The sequence below is a fragment of the Malurus melanocephalus genome, unplaced genomic scaffold (assembly GCF_030028575.1).
Source record: "Malurus melanocephalus ecotype Western Australia unplaced genomic scaffold, MMel_1.1 scaffold_44, whole genome shotgun sequence".
NCBI classification, from domain to species: domain Eukaryota; kingdom Metazoa; phylum Chordata; class Aves; order Passeriformes; family Maluridae; genus Malurus; species Malurus melanocephalus.
In genome coordinates, this window is record NW_026623276.1 from 3,155,798 (window position 1) to 3,173,630 (window position 17,833).

At 44.0% G+C, this 17,833-nt stretch overlaps 1 protein-coding gene across 1 annotated transcript in view; it reads left to right on the forward strand.

Annotated features, from left to right (window-relative positions):
• Position 1: 1 nt before the first annotated feature.
• The window catches only part of CABLES1 (Cdk5 and Abl enzyme substrate 1), a gene marked incomplete at its 5' end in the record, with an annotated part of 68,351 nt that continues 50,519 nt past the window's right edge, over positions 2 to 17,833 (forward strand). Inside the window, one exon of the mRNA XM_057364889.1 lies at positions 2 to 288. Coding sequence (XP_057220872.1) covers positions 2 to 288 — 287 coding nt within the window. The remainder of the gene's footprint in view (positions 289 to 17,833) is intronic.

Here is a 17,833-nt window from a genome sequence, read left to right on the forward strand (position 1 = left end):
AGCGCAGCCGCCGCCGCCGCGGCTGGGCAGCCCCCCGGCGGCGCCCGCCGAGCCCCCAGAGGAGGAGGAAGACGAGGAAGAGGAGGAGGACGCCTTCGCCGCGGTGCAGGTGCCGCCCGCCGCCTTCCTGGGCTCCGCGGTGGCGGGCAGCCGCGGCCGCCTCAACTCCTTCACGGCGGGGGTGCTGCCGGCGCCCTTCGGCCGCACCAGCCCCCAGGGCAGCGCCGGCGGCAGCGGAGAGCTGGGGCAGCCCGGCCCCGCCGCCGCCTTCGAGCTGCAGCGGTCCCGGTAAGCCGCGCCGCGGGGATGAGGGATGCGCGGGATGCGGGGATGAGGGATGCGCAGGATGGCGATGGGCTCGGGAAGGGCGGGCACGGCCGCCGGGCGGCCGGGGGAAGCCGTGGGTAGGGAGGCCCGATAGCCGCGGGGCGGGAGCCTCCCTCCGCGGGACTGCTGGGCGCTGCGCTGCCGCTCKGCCGGGGGAGCTGCAGCAGCGGCGGGGATGTGCAGGGGCAGGTCAGCGGAGGTGCCCGTGCTCCCGCTCTGCAGCAGTCAGTCCGTCTATCGTTCCCGCCTGGGCGCGAGTGGCTGAAAGTTTCTCTCCTGCTCAGCAGTGCGGGCGTGCGGCTGCACAGCCGCCGTGCCCCGCCGCAGCCCAGCCCAGCTGCGGAGCGGCTGTCACCCGGCTCTCCCGACCGCTGCTGGATTCAGCGCGCCGTGCTGCCTGTCCTTTAGACAGCTGGCTGGGACTCAGCCCTGAGTCAAGTGCGCTGTAGCCAGGTCTGTAACCCACAAGGGGGAAGGAAATCTTTGCATCGAAATCCACGGATTACGGTGCGAGCGCATGGTTTAAGCGTCTCGTTACCACCCTAAATAAGCTCTTTATCTACAAGCACTTTGTGTTCYTCTGGGTCGTTTCTTGCCGCCGGGTACTCTTGCCTTTTAATTCCCAAAGGAACAGCCTCACCTGCTTCAGCTCTGAAGCTGAGACTTTTGGCTAAGAGGGTGCAATCCCGTAAAAATGTGTGAATGCCTATGGATACAAAATCACCTTCCTTCACTTCCTCAACAACTCAGATATCAAAGACGGAGGGGGGGAAAAAGCAGGGAAAAAGCTGGAGGAAATGACTATGCTCCCCAAGCCCACATCGGCAGCCACTCCCACATTCCCCATTTGCCACACTCCCTCCTTGTTTCTCCCTTGGACAAATAGGTAGACTTTGAGTCACATGTTATTGCAAGGGTTTATAAGGGTAATTGAGCATAGATCGCTGTAGAAAAGTCTCTTTCAAAACCAACCAGCTTGGAGAAATTGGAGGTATTCCAGGAGAAAGTTATCTTAGCTGCATGCCCCACTGTTGCTTGGTTTTTTTTCCCCCTTCCAACTGGGTTGTATTGGTGTCTTTTTTGAGCCCCTTTTCAGGTGCTGTTCCCCTTTCCAAGTCAAATGCCTGCGGGTGGGTTACCACCCTTCTCCCAGTCCTGTGTCTCTCAAAACATTTTCTGCAGTGACAGCCCTCTAATTACTGTGTGGATCAGCAGCACAGCAATGTCACACACACACACACACACACGTGCATTTTGTCTGTGATGTGATTCTGTCCCCACATCCTTGTGGGTGAGAAGTGACCCACAGACCATGATTTGGGATTTGCATTTCTACTCCTGAACTTCTTACTTAACGTTTAGGAGACTAGATTCTCTCTGACCATCTACATAGTGGGTTTATTATTGATGCAGGATTTCAGTGTTACTTTTCTGGATTCCCAAGGTTCATCCTTGGTTTTCCTTTCTTGCATGCTTTGATCCTGTGCTCCGTTCTGGGAAGGATGCTCACTGTTACCACTTCACTGAGCTCTTCCTCTTGCAGTCATTTTTTCCCATTGCCTCTGTTTGCCACTTTCTGAATGTTTTCCTCCACAACACATGTTTTGTTTTGTTTTTGAAATTACATGACAACAGAGTAGAGTTTAAGAGGGAAAAGTAATTACTGTTCTTGTTTACAGCTTAGAAATCCAGAGTCTTGCAAGTTCAGCAGTGCTGCTAGCACRCAAACAAACTGAATGGATAGCGCAAATCTACGGCAAGGGAAGTCACCTAAGGAAACCTTGCCAGGATGCTCCTCCAGTCCTGTAGCAGCTGTCATTTGTGCTGTTTATTTTKCTAGTGATGCAGGCTGCAAGGAAAGTTCTGGTTTTCTCATGCTATTTTGTTTTCTTGAGAGCTAGATTCACCTGTGGTGGAGTCCTTGCATTACTCCACTGATGAGTCAAAGGCTCTCCATTGTAGCACTTGCTTAAGGCTGGCACTGGTGTGGGAGAGCGCTGGGTAATGTCCCTGCCTTTGCTGGCTGTCCTGATGCTGCACGTGTGCCTGGAGACTTTTGGTCTGCCTGTGTCTGTTCTGGAAAGGGTATATATTTWTATATATATARATATATAAAAGGTATATATTTTTATCAGGAAGGAACAGCTGTGGACCATGGAGGYTGCACAGAACGTTAGTGCCTCATCTTCTTAGTGAAAAGGTGTGGTAGGGGCTCTGACTGCTGGGTTCACTCTTGGCTGCACAGAAGATAAATCACAGGCGTGCACCGAGCTGGCACAAGCCCAAGAACAGAGGGTTCGAGCAGACCTTCTGCTGCTCTCTTAATGGAGAGGAAGGAGCCAAATCCCCAGCACAAAGCCAGTCCTCAGGGCGACAGGGTGAAAGTCACAGCAACTGCCCAGAGACAGGCATTAGCTTACCTGAAGGATGATGCAGAGAGGAAAATCAGATTTTTTTGGTAGTTCATGTGTGCACCTGCTGCCATTCCTCTCACCWTTCTGCTCTCCTTGCAGTGATGTTGAAATTGAGTTTGCTGAGTTATCTGGCAGATTAGTCCTCTTAGTCCTCTGTGTTGAGACAYGTAAGTTTTAATGTGAAAGCTTTTTCTGTTACAGTATCAGGGAAGACAGGTTGCCTGATGTTATTTTTATTTCGTTTTCAGAAACCATTGTGAAGGTATAATCAGAGTTCCCTGGCTTTTTTGTTTGTGTTAGCAGTTTGTATAATTGCATACTAGTTTATGTTTAACAAGGTTATCATTAATGTGGTTTGGGTTTGTGCTTCATGTGTATTCACAAGAAACAAGCGATGCAAAAAAAAGAACATGGAGCTTCTAGCTGCTTAGAGGCTAGTATGTAATTATATGTAAATGGCAAAAAATAGGCTTGTTCAGAAATTGGCTYGTTTGTGCCAAAGGCTCCTGTCTAATGCAGGAGGAGTTTGTTTCAATTTGTGGTGAATAGGTGGATGAGGACTTGAGTTTACTAGAAGCTAGGGCCAGGGTTTCTTTTGTGTCAACTTATAATTCATTTTAATGGCATAATCTTAAATTAATGGGGAGCTCTGTGAAACAAGGTTTCAGCGACACTGGTTTAAAATAATTTCACATCCTGTAGATTAGGTGATGGTCCCAGGTAGCTATTTTTTGTGTATGCCTAGAATTCTTGTTGCCATAGTTTTGCTATGGTAAAAGTATTGCTGTTTCCATATGTGAAGTTTCCAGTGGGCTGGGTGGTTAGGAACGAGCACATGCTTTTTTTGGTGGTGTTTGGTTTGGTTTTGGGTTTTTTTTTTTTCTGTTTTGCTAAGGAAGCAAATTGGTGATTTGATTTGGAGTTTAAACATTGCTTAYAGTTGCATTTGTCTGTGGTGCTGTGTCAGATTTGAAGGCAGATGGGCAGGAGAATTCCTTCTGGGAGCAGCAGGTGCTGGGAAGCAAGGAGAGAATAACTGCTGAGTAATCAATGGGGAGAGGTCCACTCAGAAGGATGCTGAGGTTATCATGGTCCAAACAGATTTTTTTTTTCAGAATTTACTGACCTACAATAAATCTCATTTCCTGAGTAATTTTAAAATTAATTTACAGGTAGTAAAGCTTGTGAAAATTCAATTTATTTTTCCCTATTAGAAAAGACAGAGATGCATTTGGCCTCATTATTTATCTTCTGGAGACATGCAATGAAGGGAGATGCTGGAATGGTTGACTTSCCTGACTTCTGTAGGACTTGCGAAGTTCCATGGGTTGGTAGTGCTGGAAGAAGCCTCCAGGATGTCGTTGAGGGGCTGAATCCTGCCATCTAGTACTTGTGGTAGAAGGCTGAGAGGTCAGAATCCAGTTCTCCATGGCCTTGGGCAGGCAGGCAGTGTTGTTTCAGCCCACAACAGAAGAGGCCTCCAAACTGAACAGATGAGAGACAAAAGAAGAGTCTCTCAGAAACCAGTGTCTTAGAGGCAGAGTCCTGAAAGGGGAGTTGAACAAAGAGGTGGGGGCACCCTCCACCCCGTGGGGTCATCCCAGCATCAGGAGTTGGCTTGTGAGCTGCTGGAAGCACATCAGACCTTTTGTGTGTGATGGACATTTGGCTATTCACTGAGCCTAAAGCCCTTCAGGCAGCCTGAATTTCAGAATGATGTATACAAGCATAGCATGAAAACAGCAATTTAATGGTCTGAGAAGTCAATGGGAAGTGCACTTGCTAAACTAAGTCTTTYCTTAGGTATGTGACCTTGTGTACCACTGATAGCTGCTGCCTCTAAAGAAGGGGATGCTTATTGACTCCAGCTGTCACTTCAGGAGGCTAAATGGCCATCCTGTGCCACCCTGAAGGGGGAATGTTCAACAGCAGGGTTAAGACTTGCGTAATAAGGGCTGTTTCAGTAGTAGCACATGGTGTGCGAGCTCCTTCATGAGTCGTGTAAGGGACACTGAGCACACCCATGTCCTTCAGCACGAGCACACGGAGAGGCTGGGTCCTCACGCTCACTTGGAGCRGTGCAGGGCACTCACTGATGCTGGTGGGTTTTGTGAGCTGTGCACGTGGTGAGCATGGTCAGCTCCACATCACATGAGCTGACATTCTTCACCACTGGTCTCTCTCTGCCAGCCTTTTCCCTTGTTCAGAATGCAGAGGTTTGTGCTTCCCTCTGTTGCTTCCTTTGAAACTGRTGGAAATGGAATCATCTTCCAGATGTTAGTTGAAGTTGACTGGTGGTTGAGAAGTCATTGTAGTATGATGATGCACGGATGGATGGACACCATACATGCAGAACAACCTTGTTGCCTTWCTACACAATCTTTTAAAAACAAATCCCACAGAAATTTGCTCTGGCATATTTTAGGCTCTTATACTATTTAGCAAGCATCTCTGTCAGATAAAAAACGGTTAATATTCATCAGGCAAGGAAAAAAAAAMCCCTTTGCTGTCAATTCAGAAGAGTAGAGCAGTGGGATAGAACATAGTGTTCATGAGTACTGAGGAATTAATTAAAGAGCTTCAGAGAGGGACAGATGCTGAGAGGCAGCTGTGTCTGCCAGAGCCTCRGGACTCTGCAGGTTTCAGAGTGAGGCAGCCTTGGAGCTGGACAGGTGAGAGGGGTCTACCTGGGTGGATGCACATTAACCCCTGTGGGAAAACCTGAGCTGGTAATGCATGAAAAGCCATGTTTGTGTTGGCTGCCTTCTCTGGCTGCCCATTCAAAGCTTTCTAGGTGCAGCCCTGCCATTGGAAGTGCTGTGATTGTACCACACAGRTGCTTGGCTGGTGCGGTGACCCCTCATTAGTCAGGAGGGCAGAAGGAGCAAATTTCTGCAGGTTTACTTATGTGGTGTGTGCATTTCCGTTACCTACCTCATCTTTCTTTTCCCCCTTTACCAGCAAAGTTCCTGTGCAGGCAGCCAGACTGGATCTTTTCCTTAGGAGCCTGCTGCACAACTTTCCTCTGCACCATAATAGTGTTGAAAGCACCTGGAAATGTTGAGGATTGGTAGCAGCCATGTGGGTCACCAACCCTTCAGACCATCCCCAAAACATAGGTCCATGGTAGATAAATAGGATAATGACATATCATAGTTTGATGATAGCTTTTGGATATGAAGTATGCTTTAGTCTGCAATTATTATGACTTTGAGAACTCTTCTGGTGGAAGATACCACTTAGGTTGGAACATTTCAAAACACCTAAAACACAAGTAGGAGATTGTCAAGTGTGCTGTCTAAAAAGAAAAAAAAAAACCCAATCCTGTAGTAATTCAATGATTTCCTTGTTTCAAAAAAGTACATATCAGGTGGACTGTCTGGAGACTCTGTAGTGCAGCAAGTATGATGGAAGGTAAAGATGAGAAGCAGAACCAAATCTTGATTAATTTCTTTTATCATTAATTATTTTTCTCCCTCTGATTTCAGCTGCACTACTCTTGTAGTGCAAGTTCTCCTCTACACAAACGTACAGGCTCTTCTTCATAACTTAACCTAAAAACGCAATGTTGGGACTTAGGTACACTGAAACTGATGTAGGAACCAGCTTGTCCCTTGAGAAGTGTGGAAAAGCAGATTCTATTTACAAATGCAGCAAGCTGGTGTCTACAGAAATCTATATGCAAATATCCACAGAATTCACCCCTGAGCATTTGCCAGTGCCTCTGAGGGCGTACTCAGCCATTTATGACAAACTCTCTTTTCTGGACCCAGGATTGCTATGGATGGCTCTGAGGCTGCTACCAGATACCAGGCTTAGCAACACAGCAGGTGCAGCAAGACACAGAGCTGGCTCTTTTCACAACCCAACTGAAAAAAAACCCTTGCCAGTTTGCTGTGAGAAGTATTCTTTCTAGAAAATGGAAGTGACATAATTTGGCATATGGAGAGTATCTGCCTGCTGGCCTGTGGTTTGCAAATAGCATGCTGAGAAATTTAAGGAATGGTATTTGTTTTCATAAAAAGGGTTTTCAGAAGTTTTGGTTTTTTTTTTTTTTTTTTTTTTTTTCTGCATGGATAGGGTAGAGAGCTTGGTAGAACATTTGGAGAAGAAAATGGAGAAGAAAATTCAATGGTAGTTGGAGAAAACATGATGTGCCAGTGGGAGACTTCTAGGACTCTTCAGGATTTGCTTTTCAGTGTGCAGTATGYAGATTTAGGGGGATACATATTTAAGGAACTGTGAAATTCCTTTACAAGGGCTACTGTGTTATGTTCATAGCAACTGCTTTCCTGTCATCAATGCTAAATGTATTTTCTGTTCTCATGATGTATTTCAAAGCCAGCACTGCTTTTAGAAGCAATGTTTCAGAGTGTTTGTCTAAGGAAGGTTTTCTGTTGTGGAAAATCAAGAAGTGAATGAGAAGTGAAGAAAGGCTGTCTCCTTTTCTAGAAGTATTTTTCTTTAAAATAACCTTTCTCCTTGTTTATGAATATAAAGCACAATTGCGTGGCTTTAACAAGCAGTTGTGTTCCTCCCCTGTGTCATTATAGATCAGGCTAGCAATTTTGTGAAATTGAGGTTTGGGGAAAGATTCACTCACCRCAATTGAAATGTGTTTTCCACTCTTCATCTAGGATGACTGAGGAAGGTATGTCCTCTCTGACATGAGATCCTGAAAACCCTGGGCTGTGTGTTTATCTGTGTATAAAAATGCTCAGTTAAATCAAGCACCAGTGTATGGATGTTTTGCTAGTAAGTAAATCTCTGCAATATCAGGGATTTTACTCTATAGTATTGATGGGATTAAGAAAGAAAGCTARAGAAGTTTATCATAATTTTTCAGTCAACAATGGATTGCATTTTGGTGCTCCTAGAGATAATCATATTACCAAGGTAAATATGATTAGGTTTTCAAATCTACATSCTGTCAAGGCAAATCAGACATAGGCACATCATTTTATAGGTAAAGGCATTCAGAAGCAGCATAAATTTTCCTACAAAGAAAAAAAGATCCCCTTTTTGTGTAACAGGAAAAATCTGTAAGGTGACATTATGATGACTTCTTTCTGCACCATGTAGCTGGAACTGAGCTGCATGAAACAAACAGGGATGAAGCTCTTGAGTTTGCTTTTCCCTTTCTCTGGGCTTTGGATAGGTTGCTGAGCACCAAGAATTCAGTGCTGCTGGGTTTGCAGCCTGCTTGCACTAAGCTGKTTTTTTTTAGCCATCCATGTGCTGCCTGCTGTGTTGCTTCCACCCTGACTATGTAGCTCATACCTGCAAATTTTTTTGTGTACACAAGGGACAGAGAAGGAGAAGGTGAGAGGCCTTGAGCWGAGATCTCTCTCCCTTTTTGACAGGAGGTATGCATGCTGGCACGGTGGCATGGAGCTAGTTTCATCATGGTTGAAAGGTCAGGTAACTATTACCATTGCTTTTTACAGAGATAATTCACAGCACTGGGGCAGCCTTTTGCCTGCTGCAGCTGCTAGCAGAGAAGTGGATTCTATCCCCAGCCTGATGGTGTGTTCTTTGAAGGGTGCAAGCAGCACAGCCTTGCCAGCCTGATTCAGAAAGAGCTCTACTGAGTTTTAGYTTCCTGGTGCATGGTGCTGGAGGAGGGGAGAGCAGAGCCTCACTGCCCCAAGGAGACAGGATGCCTTTGGCTCTCAGGGAGGACCACTGTGTCAGCTGGAGGGTTGTCTGCTTTCATCCAGTGTCCTAGCAAATTTAGGGAGGGAGAAAGGAGAGCAAAGAGGTGAATGTCACATAAGGCCCTTTGCCTTCAGGCCTGCCTGGATCACRTTCATACATCTGTGTATGCACAAAAGCTGCCCATAGCTGCAGTRTCTCACTGCTCCCTGCTCACAATGGTGTGTGCTCGAACCCACACTTCCCATCTCACTGTGCTCAGCCTCTGTGAACGGTGTAGCCTAAAGCAGAAGCTAGATGTCAGCTGTGGTCTGAAATGTGTCTTGAAGATACTTTTCTGGGTTTTTAACTCAGCTTTATGCCTTGTGTTTTGTAAGTCACAGACAAACTTTCATTTTCCCGTTGCTTCTGCACCTGTGGTAGTAACTACAAATCCAACCRAACAGAAGATGAATTTCCTCCTTTTTTGGTCCAGGCTGCAGTCAGCTACACCCAGACAAATGCAAGGTGACAGAAGTATTGCCACGTGTCCATGGGGTGTGGTGGATGTGCACAACAGGGAGTGAAGTCCTTGTTAGGTGACAGCTATGTGAAAATTAAGACACCCATCTTGATACCTGGAATGTGGGCACAGCTTGTGTGTGAGCAGGTTTGGTAGTTAAAAGCACACTCCATAGTTCCCTGAAGTGAGTGATACTGTGTTTCTCACTACAAAACATGGAGATGTTTTTTGGATTATAGGAAGAGGGGCAAAACAGCTTTCAAATGCTACAGTGCAAAGTACAGTTCAATGGCTTGGGTAGGTGAGTCGTGCAGGTGCTGCATCAGGTTAYGTAAAAAGGTGTGGAAAGCTCTGCATCTGCTATTAATAGTCTTGGAAGCGTGGCCTTGAAAGCATAAAGGGTTTGYATTTTTGAAAACAGAGTTCACGTAACCCTCTGTCTTCAACCCATTGGRAAGTGTATCTTGGGAACCTCCTTAGTTTTGTGAGGCTGTTTTCTGAAAGCAAAATTTGGTTTGGTTTTTWATTGGTGCTGTTCACTGCACCAATTATCTTTTAGCATAAAATAATCCAGAAGAAGTGGCAGCTCAGAGGTGGTTGCTTAAAAAGGCAGAATTATTTACAGTAGAACACAAAGTACCACTGTCAACTACCTCCATTGTGACCTTTGAGATTTATTTGGAAAATCCATATTTTTCCATGTGCATGACTTGCCTCAAGATAAAAYGTTCTTCTATTTTATAAGGCGCTCCAGGTACTGCAGAACTTGAGAGATGCATCGCAAGTACCGAGTGTCAACACCACATTTGTTTTAAGGAACGGATTTCATTGTCCACGGGTTTTTTGCTTCTGTTTGTTTTAAAGAGATTATTATAAATATTCATTTCTTGTTTGCTCATTAGTTTCCTTATTGATGTAAGGCTATTCAAGTCAAAGATAGTGCTGGGGTATACCRGGGAGCAACTTTGAGCAGATGCATTTGAAAATAAAAAACACAAATTGTATGAATTTGCCAGCACCCTTAAATATAAACCTTCAAGGCAGTATTTTCTGTTGCCATCCTCGTGCTCTGTGGGAAGGTTGAATGGATGATGTGAATGGAAATGTGTGTTTTCTCACAGCGTGTTTGGGAGCTTGCAGSCTTCCTTCTCCTGGAAGATGTCGCGTTGCAGCAGGAGTGAGGATTCTTTTTTACAGTGCAGTACCGATGCTGTTGTCAGTGTTGTACAAAATGCCATTATTCCTCCATATTCCATAGGATCTAAGCCCCAAATCCATGAACTGTTTAGTGCAATAGGGCACTGCAGAAAGATGTGGGTTGTAACTGGAATTCASTCCCTTGGGGAGGATGGGCTGAGAGCAAAGAGGCTGGTGTGAAAAAGCCCTTGTAAGCCGCTGCCTGTTTACAAAGATCAAGGCATCTGAAAACGAATGGCCTCTGAATTAATTGTGGRATTGCTCAGGTACAAATGAGAACAGGATTAGACCTGTCTTTTCTATTTTAAGTGCAGAGGTAATGTTTCCAACCTGTTGAGCGATTGCTTATCTTGAATATCTTACTGGATAAATGAAYGTGATAGCAACAGTCAAGGGTGGCAGGTCTTTCGTGTAACTGGCACTTACCTTGCAGTTGTTGCAGTTCTTTGCTTTGTATCATTCCCCAGGAGTATTTCTTGTCTGGCTTTTTGTTTAGTAGGGTTTTTGTTTTTTGGGGTTTTTTTTGTCATTTACATATTTTAGAAGAAACTATCTTCTGAGAGGCTCTTGACCCTCACAGCCACTTCCCTGAGATGTGGGCTTATGGTTGTGAGGAATTGATTTCACTTTCCCAGTGAACTGGGGAGGGATCTGCTTTCTTTTTACTGGTCACTTGTGGGCTTTCTAAATTTTCATTTTGTAATGCAGTAGATTCTGCAAAAATGGACATTATTTTTTTTTATTCAGTTTCTCACATTAATAGACATTTTTCCTGTCTGTTTAGTGGAAACAGGAAAACCAAAATTTCAAAATTGTGTGTCACATGTTGATGGCAGTTTGTGAGCTTGATCGATGTAATGTCATACCCAGTGTGGTTTTACCCTTGTCCTGGGCTGTTTTTAGATGTGAACATGCAGTGACTGAGGAAGTAGTGGTTTCTGTTGTGTGGTCTGGTGAGGAGGGCTCTTTTGTTTAATCCAAAGACAGAAAAAAGCCACACTTTTATACAAAATACAGCTGATTTCACTTTCAGTGGAAGCAATAAGTCAAAATTTTGCCCGTGACTTCTATGTAAGCAGCTGCCAAGTAAGTCTTTGCGTTGAATCCCTCCAGAAGTTTGGCAGGGAGAACCATATCAAGGTTGTACAGAGGGAAGGGCTGTAGTCTTCCCTTGGTGCTGCTGTTTGCAGCTTCTTCAGCTTGTGAGAAGCACCTTTGTGTTTCCTCCTTACCTCTGCCAAGTGCWGGTGGTGTTTGCTGAGCACATCTATGCATTTGTCTGTTCTGACCAATCCAAGCACAAAGCCATTCTACTCATTTCTCCAGGTTAGACAAGCTCATTATTGTTCAGGTCTGAGGAGGCAGAGAGTGACAGAAGCAAAGCAGTACAAGTATTGCATAATTTGGTTGTTTTCTTGCTGTTGTGGGTGCCATGGCCCTCGTATAACGGCACTTTGTTCAACCTTCTTCCTTTGCAGAGACTTGGTGGGGAGGAGAAATGCTGGGGGTTCTTGGGCAGTCAGAGACCGCAACAGAAGTGTGGTTTTGGTTCCTTACCTGGACAGATTCTTAAGGTCCTGCTGCTTCAAAAGGAGAMATAAAGGCATACAGATCTTCTGTTTTCCAAATAGCAGTTAGCAGATCCTGCCAGGAGAGGAAATCTTCACGATTGTCATTGCTGCTGTCACGTGTAGCTGACTGCTGCTCTGTTAGCACTTGCATCCGTCATTTTACTTGTTGAATTTGTAGAGCTGGTTTCGTGCTGGGGTCGACTATCCAGATACCACTGCTGGAAGTTCTACTCATTGCCCCATAATGATGGAACTCTACTCATTGCCCCATCCCTTTTCTTGCTGACATTGTCCTGGCATTGTCCTCTTGGAACGTGGCAGGGGGTTGGAGCTGTCACTGTGAAGGCTTTGGATGTGCTTTTCTTCAAACAATAGCTGTGTGTCTACATTATATTTGTTCGTATTAGTACAATCAAGGATGTTTATTCTGTATTCATAGCGGTATTTGTTCTTTATGAGGTGCAGGAATAAGTTTTTCTGGTTGCCAAAACACAGTATTTCCTGTCTAGAACTGCAGGATTTCTACTCCCAAATTTGTTTTCAATTTTCTTTTCTTTCTTTTTCTTAAAAACCTTCAAAGCATGTATGCTTGTTGTGATTAGGTGAAAAATTAGTTCATRTATTAAAAAGAAGGGGTGAGCACTCATCCTAGGGCTTCTTTCTCTATACCCCTTCTGTCTTACATGAATACAGAAAAGATTTTGTATGCAAGGAAGTCCAAAAGGGTGCCAAAAAATCGGTCTTCATGTGTTATATTGTCATGAGGATACTATTTTCTGTGTTTTACTTACCCAGATACTACCTTATATATAATCTGAAAGCTGCGAATTACCGAAGATACACTACAAAAATGTGTGTTTCATGAGCTCCTACTTAAAGCCAAGAGTGAGAAATTTACAGATGGACATTTACAGATTATAAAATGTATTGTTTGGGGAGGATTRTTGTTTCTCTAATTGCCTGTATGATACCTTCCTCAGAAGATTGGTAGCAGCTTTGTGGTCTGCATCCTGTTAGGTTAATATCTGTCATAAATGATGTGACTGTTACTGGCACAGGTAAAATTGAGCTCCCCAGGAGGGTGTTGTGAATGGGRGACTGTTGTGTGTACATAATCCCATTAGTCAATATTGTTGTTCAGAAATCCTTTTTTTTCCTTTCTGCTCTCACAACAAAGCTCCTAGGTCTGCGGTGAAGTGTTTTGTGACACATTTTTGAATGGGCCTTTTGCCCTGCTTTCAGTTCTTTAATGCAAGAAGCTTTACCAGGAAACAAGAATCTCTTTCTTCTGTGTCTGTGTTTTTTCAGCTTGGGGCTGTGATGCTGAATTTGCAGACAGACACACACAAGTCAGATGATCTAAGATGTGTGATATTATGAGGTTATCCATTTCACATGATTAGTATCTCTACTGGAGTTGTTTGGTCTGCTTTTCATGTCCGTGCCATCTAAATATGTCTTAATCCTTTTTAAAAGATTGGTTATTGTGTGTTTTAAAACACCCTCAAGGCTGTTACAAAGTAAATCTTCCTTTCATTGTATTTAGTGCCATCTCTTGAAAGAGGTGATTAGTTGGAAAGAAGTACTTTTAAAATCAGCTTTTGTCATTGATAAAAGGCTGTGTAAAAATAGAGCCTGATCCTGCAAGCACTTGCAGATATGTTCAGTTTTACTTTCCCAGGTAACTTGTTGCCTTTGGCTCATAAAGTTGTTGCTTAAAATAGTCAGAATGAGTAGTTTTGTAATTTTGTTTGAGCATGGGTCCCATCAGCTGAGATTTCTGCAGAAGTGCATGATCAGTCATGCAGTTAGCACCTTTGTTAAGAATACTGAAGTGCATGAGTTTTTACAGAATCAGATCAATTTATTGGTATAAGTGATTTCTTTGCACTACTAGGCTGCTATATTTTAAAATCTTGGAGGGAAAGTTTGAGATGTTCTTGTAAATGAATGTGTACAATTAGTTCTTGGAATACTGAAAGCCGAATGTAGCTTGAGAGAATACTGGACACTAAATCAGTGAAGTCCGTGAAAAAAATCRTTTTTATCCAAAGTGGGGTCAAAATGAGATTTTTTTCCAAGGCATTTCATGCTTTATCTCTTTTTTAATATACTTCATCTTCCAAGAAGACATGATGAGCTGCTGTCGAAATTTTCCCCAGTTGGTTTTACGTTTAARCATTTTGTTGTCTGCATAATGCTGTTTATAGAACAAAGACTTTTTTGCCTGGAGGTGCCTCTAGGTGATTTGGGGCAATTAAAGGGATTACTGGCCCAAAGCAGAGGCTCACTGAAGCAAATATGTTCACAATTCCAAGATTTTATTTCACAACCCCAAGTATCACCTTAAACTGAAATAGCTGCTCGTTTAAGCCAGCACACAGGGCTGCCTCTGCTTTCACATTATCCCATGTTTAGGCTTTTCAGCTTTCAGAAGTATGTATCTTTATTGATTGAATGGAGGAGGAGAGCCATGTCGATTTTATCTGTTTTCAGGGACTCAGACTTTCTTTTCTTTTTGCATATGTGCGTGACTTCAACAGAACTCAGAATTATTTTTGGAGGGTAACATATGCAAGCACATCACAGTCCTGGCTTGGGGAAATAGAGAAGCAAACAGCAAATACTGTGAGCCATGGCTTAGGGGTTTTTAAGGTCTTTAGTATCTGTTTTTAAGATTTTAGTATGTTTTTTCATGACAGTTGGAAGCATTACCAATATTTCTTAAGTCACATGATCTGATAAAGGCTCCCATGTMTCCTCTCCATCTTTGTTGGAGAGGAAGTTATTCCAGTATTTTGAGCTCCAAAATCTTGCAGTGTATTGTAGAGGCTTTTTTAAGTTCATGGGCTATTGAGAAGAGGTGGAGAGACTCAGTCTAATCCCCTTGCATTCTGCCTTTTTGACAAAGTTTSTGGCTTTCAAGATCAAAAAAAGAWTAAAAAAGWTGTAGCCCTGAAGAGCTACATAACWGAAGGCAAAATTAAGATTCATTAAGGATTCGCAGAAATTCATGAATGTTTAATACGTTTTAGCTTTGTTTTTGTTGTTTAAACAGAGTCACAGGTCTCTCATGCCTTCCACTTTCAGAGAATCAGCAATGAATACTGAATGCAGCACATGCACATGCAGAGTCCTTGTGTGTGYACCTTCTAATGGAGATGAGGCTTTCTGAAAAATGTCAGATATCACCATGGAAGTGGTAACAACTGTGCYCGTAGCAGTGTTGCTGTTAGTGTGTGCCTTGGTCCTGCTGGTCTGCTGAGGCAGATTTGGATACTGTGCAGCTGGGTTGGGCAGCTGGGGTACCAAAGTGTGCCCCAGGAGTAGGGAGGGCTGTCTGGGAAGTTGGCTCTGCACCAGCATCTCCCATAGCAGGAGCCAGGGTAAGGTAGGTGTCAAACTGGAGAACAAGCCAACACACCCTGATGATCAGCAGCGTAGTTCCTGAGTTTGTAGGAGGAGGTGTAGAGAAATGCAAGGRAAACTGTGCATCTTCTGGCTGCTTGATTTTGTTCTTGCATCCTCCACCCATCCAGTGGTATTTGAGGTTAGAGTCTGGATGTGTGGACACCTTTTGTTCTCTTCTCCCAGAAACTTGTGTTACTCAAGTCCAGACAGAGGGACTTTTTGATTTTCTCTTTATTATTTGTTTTTCAGCAAGGCAATTGTCTCCTGTTTCAAAAATGCTTTTCTTCTGTGGATGTGACCCAGGAGCACCATTGCGTGGCTCAGCAAAACGAGCCGGCTGCTCTGGSGTGTGCTAAATCCCCAACAGGTTGTTAACCTGTCATGAGGTGGGGCGTCATCTCCTGCTGGATTGAGATGTTCAAATCCAGCTTGGAGCTTTTTCCAAATAACCTGTTTTGCATGAGCACGGGTTTCACAAGAGTGTTTTGCGGTCACACTGACATTGCTGCCTGYGCGTAGCTCACCGCCTGCTCTTGCTGAAACGCGTCCCAACAGCAGCTGCTCACTTGGGTTGCACAGGCTGTGGGGCTGACAGCTGCCCTCAGCCCTGGCTTTGGGGTGTGAATCCAGCTGTGCAGTGTCTGATTAAAATACCTGGGTCTGGTTGACCTAGCAGTCTTTGACAACAACACATTTACCGACAACAATAAAAGTACCTTGAAAACTGAGCAGTGGCACTGCAGAATTGACAGAATATTGGGATGGSACAAACAGCTGTTCTTTGTACCTGAGAGCCTTATTTTTAAGAATTTTTCTCCAGTTGTTGCCGTAGTCTGTGAAATAAAGTCATATCTCCCCCCAAACACTCATAAAATTAGGCAATTCCTTGGCCAGCTTCCCAGTCCATAGCTTGGGAGTTTGGTATTACTGAATTTCCTTTCAGTTGCAGATTTTTTATGTGTGTATGGTCTGTCAATTCATTTGCCCATGGAGTCAGAAGTCGGAGTCAGCATCTTTGGAGATCAAGATAAACATTTTTGAAATTTAAGACTTGGTTCTGTGAAAAGCTTAATGGCCATTTTATTATGTTGTGGAGTAGTTCACTGGRCTTCAAATGGGAATTAAAAATAAATGCTGGAAGTGAAAGTTGTCTCTGCACAGGACTCTGCAGCCCAGCAAAATTGGCAGGGACAGGGTAGAAAATTGCAAGAGTAAAGGAGGGTAAGGCTTTTTTGTCCATGTTTTTCCAGGACAGGGGAAAAGAAAGTAGCTCCTGTTTTACTTGATGTATGAAGGGGAGATCAAAGCWTTCAGAAGAAATACCAGGTTGGGAAGGGGAAGCAGCTGTTTCCTTCTTCYTCCTACTTCCCTCTTCACTTCCCTGTCCTCCCCCATTGCTGGGAGGATCTCAAAAAGCTGCAGAGATTTGAGTTCAAGAGGTGTTTTGTGGTGAGATGCAGAGYGTGAGAGTGGTTGGGGTATATGGCTTCATGTGATTTTCCCTACATTTGCATTAAGTGCAGAGCTGGGGGCAGGGTTCCTGAAGCCTGCCCTAGAGAGACAGACTATTGTGGTGTCGTCCTTGTGTTGCCCTGGGAAACTGCAATTTCACTGACATGAAAAAGTGTCTCTTGACTGTTCGTGTTTAAGAATAGGGTAGATAATTTGGTGTTCCCTGTTTCAGAGAGTGTGTGCTGTGAGTTGCTCAGAAAATTGCCCTCCTTTGACATGAAGATCTGTGGTTTTAGGGTGTGCACWTTTGTTTTTATGTATATGAAATTAGGCAGATTGTTCAAACAATCATCAGGTTGGTCTCTTCACTCTTTTTTCAAATGCTTGTGGGCAAATAACTGGGAGAACTAAATTCCTCGTGAGACAGGTAGGACAGGTCAGGAAATACACAGTAATACAAGATCCTAGAATCGTAGCATGGCTTGGGTTGGAAGGGACCTTCAAATCATCCARTTTCAACTCACCTGCCRTGGGCAGGGACACTTTCCACTAAGAACACATTGCTCAAAGTGCCATTCGACCTGGCCTTGRTAACTTCCAGGGATGGGGYRTCCACAAATTCTCYGGGCAGYTTGTTCCAGTGCCTCACCACCCTCAGTGAAGARTGTCTTCCTAATAGCTAATCTAAACCTGCTGTTTTTCAGTTTAAATATGATTTTATTTGTTTCTCTTTCAGGATAAGTGTGTTGGTTTAGTGGCACTTTGTTATAACATCACACTGTGACCAAATGGGCRAGAGGAGAGAAACCTTGCCACCTCCAAGTGTTTGGACTACTTCACAAAATACTTCAAATTTTTTTTTTTCCTTTTCTGCCCTCCACTGGCTTGCCTGACAGCAGTGGCAGAGTACCTCCTGCTCCTCCTGTGGGTACAACCTGGAACTGGCTGCTGAAATAACTTCTAGAGAATAAAACTGAGGGGTAATAGAGGATAGAGAGCAGCCTGGCCACGCTTCATATGTTATCTGTGATGCCTAACAGAGCTTCTTTAATAGAAGACAATTCTTCTCTGCTGTCCTTGTGTTAGCRGGCCACAATCCTACAAGAAAAAAAAAAGGATAAGTGAATATTAATGAAATCTGTCATTAATTATCACCAGAGCAGACTGTGAAGAATTGGGTTGCATTTTCAGTGGATTTAAATATAACTTTGCTTATGCAATCCTGTTAAACATTGTTGAAGTGTGTCACTGAGAAAGCTCATTATATTTGCTATATAAAGATTACGACTTTTGGGGGGGGATTA